This window comes from Scophthalmus maximus, chromosome 10 (assembly GCF_022379125.1).
Source record: "Scophthalmus maximus strain ysfricsl-2021 chromosome 10, ASM2237912v1, whole genome shotgun sequence".
Lineage (NCBI taxonomy): Eukaryota > Metazoa > Chordata > Actinopteri > Pleuronectiformes > Scophthalmidae > Scophthalmus > Scophthalmus maximus.
In genome coordinates this window covers 16512031-16526619 of record NC_061524.1, presented here as the reverse complement: position 1 = coordinate 16526619, position 14589 = coordinate 16512031, and the positions used below count along the sequence as shown (strand labels likewise).

The 14589-nt window shown below is 45.9% G+C and overlaps 1 protein-coding gene across 3 annotated transcripts in view; it reads right to left on the bottom strand.

The window, feature by feature from the left end:
• dlg5a (discs, large homolog 5a (Drosophila)) overlaps positions 1–14589 on the bottom strand; it is a 36079-nt gene that overhangs the window by 3372 nt on the left and 18118 nt on the right. For 2 of the 3 annotated variants that reach the window (XM_035606062.2, XM_035606063.2), the window contains 22 exons: positions 13954–14184; positions 13431–13615; positions 13191–13316; positions 12083–12215; positions 11826–11953; positions 11562–11737; positions 11354–11457; positions 10192–10284; positions 8913–9959; positions 8302–8422; positions 8051–8195; positions 7593–7726; positions 7388–7477; positions 6077–6245; positions 4273–4435; positions 3728–3861; positions 3109–3273; positions 2838–3021; positions 1889–2037; positions 959–1129; positions 420–610; positions 189–332 (listed from right to left, as the gene is read on the bottom strand). In XM_035606062.2, the coding sequence (XP_035461955.1) occupies positions 189–332; positions 420–610; positions 959–1129; positions 1889–2037; positions 2838–3021; positions 3109–3273; positions 3728–3861; positions 4273–4435; positions 6077–6245; positions 7388–7477; positions 7593–7726; positions 8051–8195; positions 8302–8422; positions 8913–9959; positions 10192–10284; positions 11354–11457; positions 11562–11737; positions 11826–11953; positions 12083–12215; positions 13191–13316; positions 13431–13615; positions 13954–14184 (4183 nt within the window). The remainder of the gene's footprint in view (positions 1–188; positions 333–419; positions 611–958; positions 1130–1888; positions 2038–2837; positions 3022–3108; positions 3274–3727; positions 3862–4272; positions 4436–6076; positions 6246–7387; positions 7478–7592; positions 7727–8050; positions 8196–8301; positions 8423–8912; positions 9960–10191; positions 10285–11353; positions 11458–11561; positions 11738–11825; positions 11954–12082; positions 12216–13190; positions 13317–13430; positions 13616–13953; positions 14185–14589) is intronic. The other variant, XM_035606064.2, reaches the window with a different exon arrangement.

Genomic DNA, 14589 nt, shown 5'->3' with positions numbered 1-14589 from the left:
CACAGAAAGGTAGACAGTTACCAATAGGACAAAGCATGATTTATACCTCAAATCCAACAATCCCACTTCTTCAATCGTAAAGTTTTATTGTTAATGCACAATTATCAAACAGCCAATAAGAATATAGATGCACGACTTATTCCTCTAATTTTGAGGGATTGACAAACGGGTGGATGAGGTGAGCTCACCCAGTACACATCTGCAGAACTTCCCAGGAGACTCTTTGACCAGCATCTCCTTGACGGCGTCAGTGAGCGGCCCAAGGACGAGTACCGGCCGGGGGGAGGTGCACTCCACCTTCTGCACCCGCTGGTATGCCAAGCTCACGCAGTCTGACACACAGAACAACACAGTTCCATCAATTATGATTTTCAGCAATGTTCTTTTTGTCCCGAAAACATATAAACCTCTCTTCCTACCATCCAGGAAGGGGATGGAGTCTGTGCTGATGGCATCCAGAGCCACCATCTCTTTGCTGTCTTTGGAGCTGCTGCGTTTGTGTTTCTGTTTCCTCCTGAAGAAGGATCTGCGGGCCGCCGCGGACAGAGTCTTACCGGAGTCTTCCTTCATTTCTGTCACACTGTGTCTGCGGTAAAACTCTTGGTCCATCCTACACCACACATGAGCAAAAACAGATTGAGGATCCACACGGGGAAAAGGGCTGTGAGCGCATCGTGCATAAAAGTACTGGAGGAGTTGTATGTTGTGTTTTATGGACATTTCTGGTTTTTCTCTCCATTAGCCAAGTAACATGAATGTTGGTTGCAGTAAAAAGCCCACTGCCGTGCAATATGTGCAAACGGACTCTCTGACACATGTGGAAGAGAAGTGACATTAGATATGATTCCAACATTGCAGCATTGTGGCACATATTGTTGTCACAGCTGCTGCAAACTGTCCACCAGCTCGAAAAAATGTATGTGTGTGTGTGTGAGTGTGCATTGCATTCTTCACCCACATATACTTGCTGGGGATCTGCCCCCTCTGGATCTGCTGTGCGTTCTCGTCTAGCTGCCAGGCGATCCACGTCCCGAAGCTGCCCTTTGGTAAAGAGTCATCCACGTACAGGATGTCGTCCTTCTTAAAAGTGAGGTGCCCCTCGGACTCCCCCACACGGTCGTAAAGTGCTCTGTTGGGAGGGAGAGACAAAGACGGATGGGGAGTAAAGAAGAAGAGGGCAGAACGGGGAACAAGAGGGAGCATAAAGTTGATAACGTGAGAGTGGAGGTGAGGCATCAGACAAGAAAGGTGTGGAGAGAACAAGATAAAAAAAAAATCAAGAGATAAAACAAGAATAAGAAAGGAAGAGAAGAGACAGTTTATCTATCGGCAGTGTGGGCCTAGCTCGCCTCCTGTTGGAGCCTCGTAAGTCATTCCCGAGCAGCCTATCAGTGACAGCCTGACAGGCTGAGTGTATTTACTGCCGATGACATCACAAGCCCACTTTCCTATATGACAAGTGACTGCGGCAGCTGCGGCAACATGCCCCAGCAGACTCCTGACAATAAAACGTGACTATTTTAGTGCCTCATTTTCCATTCATATACAATTTTGTTTTCTAATGACCTGGACAACACTGAGCACTAAAAATGGATACCATGTCGTATTTGGTGCAGAGTTAGCGGAGAGATTAGATAACCTAAATTTGTGGCGTGATGGGCATCGTCGCAGTCGCACCGCGGATCTGGGACATAATTGGTGAGATGAGAAAGATTCCAACTTCTCCAAGGCGCCGCTCCAGTGGTGGTTCTATATTTAGCGGCATGGACGGAGATCAGGCTGCTTGGAGGGGAATTAGTGCGCTCCTTTTTTTTGCGGCGCCGTAACACATGCCCAAAACAGTGGATTGTGTGTGCGAGTAATGTGTGTATATACAGTTTACACGCACCTAATATAAAAGCCATCTCCTGGAACATCTCTGAGCGAGCTGAAGTCGTCTGGCCGTTGCTGCACCTTTAACGTGACCATCTCCGCAGGCTTCAGCATCTCGACGTACACCTCCTCCGCTGTCTTATTCTTCATATTCACCGAGTTATACTGAAAGACAAGAGGTGATGAGATTTTTTTATTTATTTATTTATTTGAATCAAGGCCAATTGAACTTCACCTGGTGAAAAATAGGAAAAATCTGGCGAGTGTTAACACTCATTTTTGATGTTTGCGGTGCCTGAGAGGGGCCCACTAGTAAACAGAGACAGATTTCCTCCGAGCTTTCAGCTGTATTAAAGTGTCGCAGTATTGATTTGTGCCATGTATGGTGGGGGGGGGGACAAACGGGGTGGGAGATTGAAGGCCAGACTGATGCTGTGCAGCCTGATGACAAAGCTGCATGGCAATTCAGATTGCAGGCCCTTTGTGGCAGGGAGTTAAGTGGGGGCATGCCAGGAATTGTCTATTATGAGTTTGCAGTGCTCGGGATAGATCAGTGATGTGGAGTGAGAGAGAGGACGCAGATGAGGGGGATATCAATGAAAAACAATGACAGGTCGAGGGGGGGTGAAAATGCCAGCGCCTTCTGGCAGTGCTCGAGTCTGAAGTAACAACAACAACACAAAGCTTTTTTTAAGTGTCAGGAGACTGTGAACATCTTGTTTGAGGTTCAACTACGAGATCACTTTGAAAATGCTTACATTACACATACATCTTTTGACTGTTTCACAAAAATCCACAGCGTCAGCACAGAACTCAAGAATTATTTAAAACATGGTAAACGAAAACCTAAAAAAATCATTGTTTGAGTAATACATCGGTCTTCACACAGTGTGACGTTCTAAGACAACAAGTTGTGTGACTATGCATGTGTCTTTTAGTGAGAGCAGAAATGTGTGAGATCGTACCTCTAAGATAAGGTCCCCAGGAAGAAGTCCATCGGGGCCTCTGGCGGGACTGTCCTCGTCCAGGCTCTCTATGTAGACGCCCCGTAGGTTCCCTCCACAGAGTGTGACTCCCACTTCCACGCCAGGCCTGCGCACCGTGACAAGCCGGGCCTCGGCCAGCTTCGTGCTGCCCTCAGATGGCATTCTGGAAGACCACAAGTTGTCAGTTAGACAAACTGGAGTGAAAGCGGTGTGACATGGGAGGAAGAGTTTGACATGTTGTGGTGTCTACCTGATGAAGTTGTTGGGGCTGGTAGTGGGTGTGGTATGCTTGGAGGAGGGGGTGAGCGTGCCCTCGTCCTGTTCGCTCAGTGTATCGATGGTGGAGTGATTGTCGGGGGTGGCGGCACCGCTTCCTTGGGGAGTCGACTGAGTACTGACTGGCTCCAGACGGGAGCTGCCAGGATTAAAGAAAAAAAAAAGGAAAAAAGCAATTACCCAGATGAATTACTGTATCATCTGCATGTCATTGTCTTAAAACATTCATATTTTTTCCCCCAATAATAGTCATACTTTATACTGCTTTTTTTTATAAGAAAAGTGAAGATGTTATTTTGTAACACACAGCACCAATAAATGTGAAATTAAGAGCAACTTTCATTGTGACAATGTTGCCTGTTGGTGGTTAATAAGTCAATCAAAATCATAAAAATTTTAGGGTTAGGGGGGTACTGTAGTACTGTAGAAAGTGTAGAATTGCACAAGGTACATGTATGTTTTAATTCAAAAGTCAAGGTACATTTTGTTCACAACCCCTCACGCAATCAAATATCTAAATTCAAGGGATTCTTTTCAAACGTTCAGACTTCACGCACTTCACAAAAAGAAATTGTCAAGAAACATTATGTCACCTGGAGCGAGAGTGGTTGCCCAGCTGGTACATGTGTGGGTTGTACTGGGCCATGATGGTGATGGTGTCACACTGCTGGCCGATGATGAGGCGAGCTTGCTGCTCCGTAGCGTTCCGCAAGTTGATACCATTATACTTATAAAGGAAGAAACGAAGTGTGGTTATGTAAAGTTTCGGGGAGAGGGGGTTATCGAAGAACGGAGAGACGTGAACTCAATATGTGCACAGTGTCTGCTTGTGGTTTTAATTCATTAGTGGTACTTGGTGGAGAAGATGCTCATTAGAGTTCAGATGGGATTCTCGTTATACCCATTTCTCTTACCTCATTGGAAGAAAAAAAAGAGTCACTATGGCACTAATTTATGTTTGTTTTTGTTTCATCTTTATTTTGCATGCACTTCAGTCCTTCACAATACATCCTGAGTCACAGATCAAGGGGATGTCGACTTGCTGCCACCGATGTGAACATTTGCCAAGAAGAAATAAAAATGTTATTTATGCTGCTTGAAGCTATTAAGTGTTAAACGAACAGTAGGTTGTTCATACCTCCAGTAGCTGGTCTCCGTACTCCAGTCCCGCCTGGTGGGCGATGCTGCCCCCTGTGACTTTCGAGACAAAGATCCCTCCGTTCTCCCCGCTGACGATGGATATGCCGAGAGGCTCTGCGCCTTTGTGCACAATGACATTGCGGGGTTCCTCCAAGTATGGCCTGGCGGGAAAGGGGATGTGCATGAATAAAAAGCGTCATAGCACAATGACAGGGCACCACGCAGGGGTAAGTTATGAGAGGGTAAACGGTGAGCAAATATTTTTTCGCAGCTGGGCTGACCAATTTATTTACAGCTCTGGATGGTTATTTGCTACCCAGGCTTTTACTTCTTGTTATACAATAATATATCTGGCCACAATTACTGGCCACAATTACATCAACAGAAAAGTTTGTTGTTTGAGGAATATTTGAACTTGAAATTTCCTCCCAGGCCTGTAAATTGATCATCGTGGTTTACAGAAGAAACCGGACAGGCTTCGGATACAGAGACGCTGTGTACAACATCATGAAAGCACAGGCAGGTGGAATCCCTTTGCATGAAGAACATTTGCATGAACTTGGTGTGTCTTCATAGCAAGTCGGCTTTTGCACAAGGCATACGAGTCCATGAAGGGAGATAAGAGGAATGGATTAGCAGCCGGTGGCGAGGGTAAACAGAGTGGTGGTGTACAAACAAGACCATGACCCAGAAGCTTGAGGCTGAATAATATCACTATTGTGTAACATATATACTGTAGACTAAAGGGGGAGTTGGCTCAAGGCCAAAATACACACATGCATGTTGACCATGTCGTCGTCATGGGGCATGGACGCCACATGCAATGTCTGAGATTCAAAGTGGGTTTTCCGACATGGAGGTGCAGACGTTTAAACACACAACCCTTGAAGCTTTGAAGTTCGCTACGTGTAACTAATCAGGGCTCTTTTTTCATTTCCTAAGGAACAATTCATATATGCTAGCATGCAAAGAACTAGCAATCTGAGTATTACGTTGCTCTTTTTTTTGTATTCCACATATTGCAATTAAGCTGACTATCCTGCTCTTCCATATTATCTAGCCACCTCCACTGAAGCATGTGAACAACTTGAACTTTGGGGCGAGGAGGGAGGAGCATTCCTTGGTTTTTAGCACTGAGAAGAAGAACGAACCTGAGGCTCCTGAGAGAGGAGAACCTCGGCCTTGCAGCCAGAGGAATCCTCAGAAAAGATCGGTTACGGTAAAGAGCTCTGGAAGCGGAAGGTTAAAGAGAGGTGGGAGGAAGATAAAAGAGGAGAATGGAGGACAGATATCATACAGAGACAGTAATGCTGTTAAAATAACTGAGCTGAGTCTGCGTTACAAAACGGGACAGAAGCGTTGGGAGGAAAGAGAAGAAGGAGCGAGAGAAGCTTCCATAGAATTAATAAACAAGTTTTAATAGGATTTCAATCTGAATTTCAGTGAGGGATTGCACTTTCTGACCAGGATAGACCTGTTGCCTGGCAACGGCAGTTGAAATAGCCTGGGAGGATCCCAGAGGGCAGATGCAGGCCATATCTGACCTGCTTCTGAAGTGATACTATAATCAAGCTCTCCATAATTCGCCAAACTCGACACCATCTGAAGAGCCATTTTCTCAGTATGATGTGAAAAGAAGGCTGCATCCATCAAGTAGACACTAATAACAACCATCTGATTCATATTCTTAACAGATGATGCGTGATGGGCAACAATGAACAGTTAGGCTGGTCATGGACAGTTTATTTCAGGTATATTGTTTTTTTTAAATCTTTATCTCAGGACACTTGCTTCCGTCATACCTGTCTTTCCTTCGCTCCCCAATTGGCACAGGGCTGACGGAGATCCGAGGTAAAGTGGAAATTGAGCCTTGTGATTGGCTGCTGGCAAAAGAGGACGTCTCCAGATTGAGCGGCGACTGTGGAGGTGTGATGAGACTGGGACTGCTGCACTCGGAGTGCGAGAGGGAGCCTGGATTTGGTTGGAAGAGGAGCAGAAAGGGACAATGTAAAGGGTGATGTAAAGATTTAATCTCACATAAAAACAATGAAACCTGATTACAATTGCAACTTCACACCATTTTGTCATATGCAAGGATTTTATAAAAGGCCAGAAAACACCTCATCTCACTTGTCCCACAGCCACAAATATACTGGCACTTCATTTTGATACTTTTTAGCTGCTTGTCAGTACTTTTTGGATATTAGCAAATAGAAGCTTAGTCTACGTCTAATTCAAAACCAAATATTCTAATGCATGAAGTAAAAAGAAAATATGCTTCTAATAACCAGACGACAGTGGTTGGGTATTTGGATAAAGAGCTGCCAAGAGACCAATTACACAAGGGCACATTATTTTCCCAGTGTGAACATAACCTGATCAGTCAGGATGCACATCATTACTTTGCAAAGAGGAAAAAAGTCCTAGTTTAGTGGTAACCAAAAGGTGCAAACACGTCTCCAATCTCCTCACACAGAGTAAAAACAGGTTAATTCAAGTGTGTAAATGAGACTAACACATCTGGTTATGAAAGTTTGAGGTGGCTTCTGTTTGACTTATGCTGCCAAACCTCAAATTACAATTTAACATGTCGTGTGTAAGTGTGATGTAGGAGAACTTGCCGCATTCACCAATTTACTTGTATTTTGAGTTTTCTTTCAGGTACAAACACAACTTACGCATGGTCCAGACCTGTCGTAGGAATCATGTAAATTAGACTTGCAGTGGTAAGACGTTTTTTTTAAAAGCCATTTTCGATCCATTTCATCTTTATTTCAGTGACAGTGCGACTCACAGATGAGCTCTGCTTCAGTCCACCACCAAAATATAGACTTTCTGAATCTGTGACAGCAGGACTTCAATCTCTGATCTCGTAAACTTCTTTTTTTTACTCTTTGATGCCGTTTTCATGAATGAGCTCTTCATCTGAATGAAATTGAGGATAAGAATACGAACATTCTTGCATGAGGCCCATTGATGTTAAAACTCAGCAAAGCCTGACAAAGTTAAACCATGGCGGTTAAGAAAAAAGAGATTTTTAAAAACATGGCTATACTTATAGCGGGTGCTATGCAGTATGATATCTGGAGTGTTTTAAGGAGTGAGAGCAGTACCTCTGTCCGACCCCAGCATGGAGCGGGGGTAGCGGGGAGTAGAAGGGATTTTGATCCTCTCTGTGCGGTACTGGACGTTATTGGAAGAACCTGGCAGTGGGATGAGATGATATAGGAATGAATGCTGTGACATCGTATCCAAAAAGAGAAAGGGAGAGTCTGTGACCTTTATGTGTGTGCGTGTGTGCGTGCGTGTCAGACTGACCGAGCCGTGCGCTGGAGGGCAGTGAGTTTGTACCGTGTGAAGCTCTGCTGCTGCGTGACGACGAGGATTCGGAGTAGTCACTCGTGCGCTTCTGCTGGCTCAAGTCCAGGCTCAGTCGACCCTGGTGTTGTGGGCTGTGTGGACAAAAAAAACCAAAAAACAAAAGTAAACACTCATAATTATTCATGCAATGCTTGCAAAATTATTTAAAAGAAAAAAGATATTTCACAGTGATGGGCTGAGTTAAAACATAACTGCATAACATTAGGGCAAGCTAACAGTACAAAATTATTTTCCACTCTAGCTTAAAATTAATTAAGTGATTTTGCCTTTGGGCAAACAGGCTGATTTTAATGAATTACTCATCATAACATTGGACAATTAAACAACCCTCGATTTGAACCGTCTGCTTTAGAACAGCGGTCGAGGGAAAAGGGCGAGTGTGAAAAGAGGGCAACCTGGTGTGGGTGTGCTGATGACATATCTGGGAGGCGACAGACGGACAGTTGCTGGTATGAACGCGGTGGCTGCGCACGGTGTACACGGGATTCCTCATCACGGCCGTCACAGCGGGGCAAGGAGACAGTCCCCGGTGGGCTGAATCTGACAAGAGCGCAGACGCAACACCACATTAGATCGGAGGGGGTATGCGCTTACGGTGAGACGTAGTGTGTTTAAGTGTGTTTATGCAAGCGTTTAGGAAACTCACTAGGAGGTAGGGTGCAATTGTAGACTGTGGGGACGAAGCCGACGCTGTGTCTGTGGGAGCGGCTGGGTGAGGAGCGCAGCATGTCCCTGGGCTCTGGCGAATGCTCATCGTTAGAGTAGCTCTGTGATGAATGACAGAAACAAACGGTTACCATTTCCCCCGCAGGGGCGAACACAACACCATTATGTCTTGGGAGAAAACCTCCACCATTTTGTCGGAGACAAGTACCATATGAGAAAAAATTACAGAATGAACATCCCGCAACAGTAAAATGAACATTTATCCCCACTGCGTTCTGCCGGGTGCCTCTGTGCTTGAAGAAGTAGCCTGGGAGGGCAGTCGGAGCCCTCGGCACTGACTCAGCTCCTGGGTTCAGTGGCTGTACCAGTGCAGGAACATCCATCACTCAGACACACTCCCTAAGAGGCAAGTCCCAGAGACCTAACTCTGGCGGGGCTGTAAATTCTATTACAAAAGTGATGCTTTGGCCCGCGGGGATGATTTGAAATGTTGGTCCCATTTTTTTCCTCTTCAAATCAATTTATAAGAGAACGTTTTTAAGAGGAGGAAATTGCAGAGGCAAATGCACCACAAAAAAAAAATGGACTCACTTGGAAGGTGGGAAGAGTGATAGTCTGCGGGGTCATCCTACGTCGGAGGGCAGGGGCAGATTTGGGGCGCGGCCTCTTTACCTCTGGCTCCTCCCCCCTGGTTCGGCCGATGTCCTCGTCACATGACTTCCTTGAGGTCAGGACCTTGCCGTCCAGGAAATAGTGGTTTCCGTTCCTGTCCCTCTCCCGCTGGCTCCTCTCCCTGCTCTCGCCTGCCGCCATGGAGACGGCAGCCTCTCCCTTGCAGTCCGAGGTGATGGTGCAGTCAGAGGCGGAGCTGCTTTGATGTTTGTGTTTGAATTTAAAGGAGTCACTGCGATTGGGCGGGGTTGGAGGGGTTGGGGTGGTTGAGGAGGAGTGGGACTCTGTCTTCAAAGGCTGGGGAGAGTGGGAAACTGCAGCAGCGGCAGCTACTGCTGCAATTTGATTGGCCGCCATGTACTCCATCTTAGAGGAAGGTGTTTCGGGGCGTTTGAAAGTGTCTGGGTCGAAGATGGACTTCCTCTGCTTGGGCGATTTGTAGATGGAGAGCTGGGCTGCTGCTGTGACTGGATTGGTGTTATCTGGTGCAACAGACATACCTCCCACCATCATCTTGGGCCACGTGCCGCCACTGTGCTTCTTCTCCAGGGTCGTCTCTATTGTGATGCAGTCTGAGGCTGAGACAGGGTCAAAGGGCAAAGAGGAGGGCGCCTTTGTGTAGCGACTGCACTCCTGGAAAGCACTTGGCCCGTAGCGGCCAGTGCCCAAGTCAGAGGCGGGCCGGAGGCTCGTGGCGTGGAGGGAACCCATGGAGAACGGCTTGCCGATGTCGCTGTACACCTCCTCAGATTCACCTCTGACCTTCCTCCTCTCCCCGGGGATACTACTTGTGCTCATGCTTCCAACGTCAGGGCAGAAGATATCAGTCTGTGTTGAGCTGTTGTGTTTGAGGTTGCGACTGTTCCGGGAGTGAACCTCTGACAGGTGAATGCGCCCGTTGGACTTCTCTGATGAGTCACGCAGACTCTCAAAGATGTTCTGGCCCGATGTGCTGTGAGGGAAGAACTACAGGGAAGATAGACAAAGATATTAACCACTCCAGAGGAACCGGTTTCTTTTAAATGATACCCTGGTAAATTAAATGGTAATGCATCGGACAATTCTGCTGTCACACACCACCGAGTTGAAGTTGTTAAATTAAGTAGGGCATGCAAAAAGTAGAGAGAAAAGCATTTGAAGACTTTCAGCATCGGTAAAGTAGAAAAGGAGCTCAGAGAGTCAGATGAGTGCGGCCCACCTTCATGAGAGAGAGGCTCAGAGAGTCCCTGCAGCTCCTCAAAAGAGCCTCGCACTCTGTCACAGATTTGTTATCCAGAGCAATGCCGTTTATCTGGGGAGTAGATAAAGACACTGGAAATAAGGACAGGTCCTTCAGCACTAAAGCACACTAGACTTTTTGAAGGTCCGCGTGTGTGTGTGTCTTGGGTGGCGGTATTATCAAAATAGATACACCTCTTCAAACACATTCAGGTGATGTATCTCCTGAACGCGACCGTGCCTGGGGCCCCGAAACGCATCGCACTCTGAAATATTCTGGTCTAAATGTCTTTGCAGCAGTCTGAAGAGCCCCGGCGCTGGAATCGGCACATTTCCATCACAATGGGCTCAAATTTAGATGATTTTTTCAAAGTGAGAATATATTAAAGTGGGTAATATATCATGGTTAAGATTTATCTTTATATAACTTCAGGGAAGGATTTTAGAGCTTTAACCTGGAACAAGTCCAGGAAACATTCACCTCTGAGCCGTGGAGTTCAGCGACTGACATTTAACCGGTGCGTACAGTGTTTCATTACAGATTCAGCACTACGGACTATTTTTTTGGCTAATGCATTTAAGCATTTAATTAGTTATATATATATATATATATAACCTGATACACCAATGTCATTAACATCCACAATGGTATGATAAAATATGATACTCTTCCACGATTAAGATCGCTCAGCGCATCAACTGCACTTACCATTGCTAATTGTGGCTGCAGCTAAGCCATTATCCCGCACAACGCTTCTCTGGCTACACAGCGGAGAGTGAGTGCTGTGCAGCTAAATGGTGAGCAGAGATATCTAAGTGCTCTGTGATTTAAAGGTTACGCACAGGTCTCTTGCATAAGTTTAAACTAACGGGTGAGTTAAGATTTTGCTGCTACCGACAGATGAGCAAAAGAGACACTTAGGGTCACTGTTTCAAAGATGGATATGCATAGTTCTTTTTCGAACACTTGTCTCATTTCTCTTCGACTTAACTTATGTCTGAATGTGCAAAGACAACTCCACCTAGGCCTGTAGAGCTGCAAGTTTTTGAGTATTAAATCAAAAGGAGCAGACTTTCCTTCTTCTAGGTGTGGAGGAAGGGTGATATACAAAAAAAAATACTTCTGGCTGATGGTGACTCACCGCGATCAGTCTGTCTCCAACTGTGAGAGAACCTTCCCTGGCTGCCGGACTGCCCTGGGCGATAGCGGTGACAAACACCCCGCCCTCCAGACCAATACCACAGTCTGAGATACAGAGGAGAAAATGGGGTGATGAATAAGGAAAGGGAAATAACAGAACTTTTTAATTTATTTATAAGCAAGCCAAGTAATTTAGCACTCTAATATACCTTTGTTTCCCACGAGATTGATGTGAACAGGAGTGACCAGCCTTCCTCCCAGAGACTTCCTTCTTCGTACCACCATGTTGATCGATCCTCCACCGTTCAGGACGGCCTTCACCACCTGCTTCCTGTCCTTATTGGTTAGGTCTATGTCATTGATCTTCAACAACCAATCATTCACTCTGGAAACACAAGGATGGAGAATGAGACGTTTAATATACGGTTAGTCCTTAAAAGTGCAAAGGTTAATTTTTTTGTCGCAGCCCGCACCTTAACCTTCCATCTGCAATACTTCCTTTGTCCACCCTTGTTACAAATATTCCACAATCTCCCGGTAAATATGGATCATTTACCCCCTCAGTGATGTCAAACCCAAGTGCCTTCAAATCCATGTCATCCTGTAAAAGACAACAGTATAAATGTTAAGTGAATGAAATTGATTTGACAAGATTATTGTCAAGTTTTGGCAGGAGACCAGCGTGCCACCAAATCCCTTCCGAGTAATGAGAGTGGAGCACTGCTCTTACCCTGTCTTTCTCAAACTCCACCACCTCCGTCTCCCACTCGAGGGAGTCTGTGTCGATGGCTGAGTCGTGGGAGCTGTGGGCCATGAGCTGACAGAACCGGGCCTCCTTCTCCAGCTGGCTATCCATCTTCTCCCTTAACAAAGGAAGACATTGCACACAGTGTCAAAGGTCGATTACTTGAGGATGGATTGGTCGAGACAACAGAAAGAATCACACACAGCCAGTCTGTAGACTGGAAAAGATTTGCCAAACCTAAAGCACAGTGCTCTGTAGTCTGGAAAGAAACGACAGTGTCCAACATTATAGATCCAGTCTGAAATAATGGAGGTTTTTGCATTTACAGGGATGAAATAAAAATATGTGGAATTCTTACTAAAAGTTTACAGGTATTGACCTCCTTTTGATCTGGAATCAGGGGCATGTGTCTTTTAGCTTTTAAAAATATTTCTCATGTGCTTACTCACACTTGCAAACATCTTCCGTTGTGCATCTTAGGCAATCAAATTTATATTTAAAAACCTAAAAGTAGAATGCACACAATGCCCCGCTGTCAGTAAGATGCATGGTGTTCCACTGAGGTGTGCTTTTAGGGTAGCTGTGACACTAAAACCCCAATCTTGCCATTGTTCTTTACAGAGGATGGAGAAAGAAACTCTCAATGTCACAGCACACCGCAAACTCCATAGAACGCCTTTGACTCATTACTGGTTGTTATAAACAACTTAGCCAGCAGAGGGAGCTTTATGATCCATATACACTCATTCATTAGGAGGGAGGTGGAACCACTGGGAGACTAAATGTGTATGTGTGTCCAAAACACACTTTCTGGGATTACACTTTTAATCTGGCCATATGGAACTGGTGACAGAGAAACAACTGAGCTGCATGATGTCTCCGAAGGCAGAATATCACAGTTTACGCCTTGCCACACACTGAGTACATCAGCTTATAGAGACAAAGACAGTGGGACACATTGAAGCCGGCTGAGCAGGGGCAGTGTTGTTCTGTGTTTGCTCAATCGCAGAGGGATTTCCTTTGGATAGCCGACGCGAGTCTCTCCTATAATTTCCATCAGAACTGACACTTCGGAGCTGTGGTGAAAACTCACTTCAGCTCTTTAAGCTCTCGCAACGCATCGTTCTTCTGTTTCCTCATGTCGTCCAGATTCCGCAGGGCATCGGCCAGATCGCTGACTGCCCGGTCCCTCTCCCGCCTCAGGTTATCACACAGAGTCCTGGGGAAGGGGCAAACAGAGAGTGGTGAGATGTGAGACTGAAGGGGTGGATTGTATTGGGGGCCCTACATTGAATGTGTCCCCCCAACTCTGTCAACTAATTCACAGCCTGACCTTATGCTCTCCCTCTCCGCCACTATTTTGTCCCTCTCTTGGAAGGCCCAGTCCCGTCGACATTTGGCCACCTCCGCCTCCTGTGTGGCCTCCTTCAGCTCTTGGGACATGGCCTCGTACTGTTTTCTCAGCATCTCGATTTCCTTGTTGGCGCGTTCCATGTCCAGGGTGGCCGAGTCTTGTTTCTATGAACATTGAAAATACATGAAAGAGATTATTCATTAAACAAGAGAGCTACATTTTTTACAGTTACAACATCCAAATACAGTCTCTTGTCTCATTTGAAAACACTAACTGATGCTGAATGCTGAAGCTAACCAGATGAGTGACTTTCAAACAAACCAAAGCTTATCTTTCAGGTCTTTAAGGTTCAGGGACCATACAGAGGTCTGACCTTAATCCACTTAAGGGTCCGTCCACTGACATCCTGTTATCCATCAAGTGACGGCTCCCTGGACGCCCTGAGCTCTTTAACATGTCGAACTTTAACTGTATTTTGTCAAATCTAAGACACGTTTGTTACCTGTCTGGCCTGATAGTACTCTCGGAGCAACTGATCCCTCTGGATGATGGCCTCTGTCCTCTCTTTGCGGGCCACGTCCCGCTCCTCCCTGACCGTCTCGATGTCCTTGCAGGCCTGGCTCAGCTCCTTCTGGGCCTCGGCCTTGTCTTTGACCTCGTGACAGTACTTCTCCAGCAGCTCGTTCCTCTCGCATATTGCCCGGTCGCGGTCCACCAGCGACGAGTTCAACTCCTGTCGCACGACAAAAGGAGGCAAAATGAAACACTGCGAGTCTTTAATGTGTGGAGAAAAAAATATGTATTTGAGTGGCCAGTGCGGAACGATCCAACAGTAGTTATGAATCTCTTTCGTTTGTCAACCAGAGTGTTGAGAAATCTTCAAAAAGCAGACGGTGGAGATGAACTCTTTTTGTCCTGGGTGAAAACAGCCTTTGATTTTGAAGGATTTGACGTACTACTAGTGCATCAGCTGTCTGCTCAGTAGCCGTCCGTGAAACAGCAAGAGTTTTTGGAAGCTGTGATTGATGAGTTTTATTCAAAAATGCAAAAACATCAATTTTTTTGAAAGGACATTATCGCTTTGACCTTTTAAAAAATTCAGTCCCACACATTGGACGCCCTGGCCTTTGGTGGAACA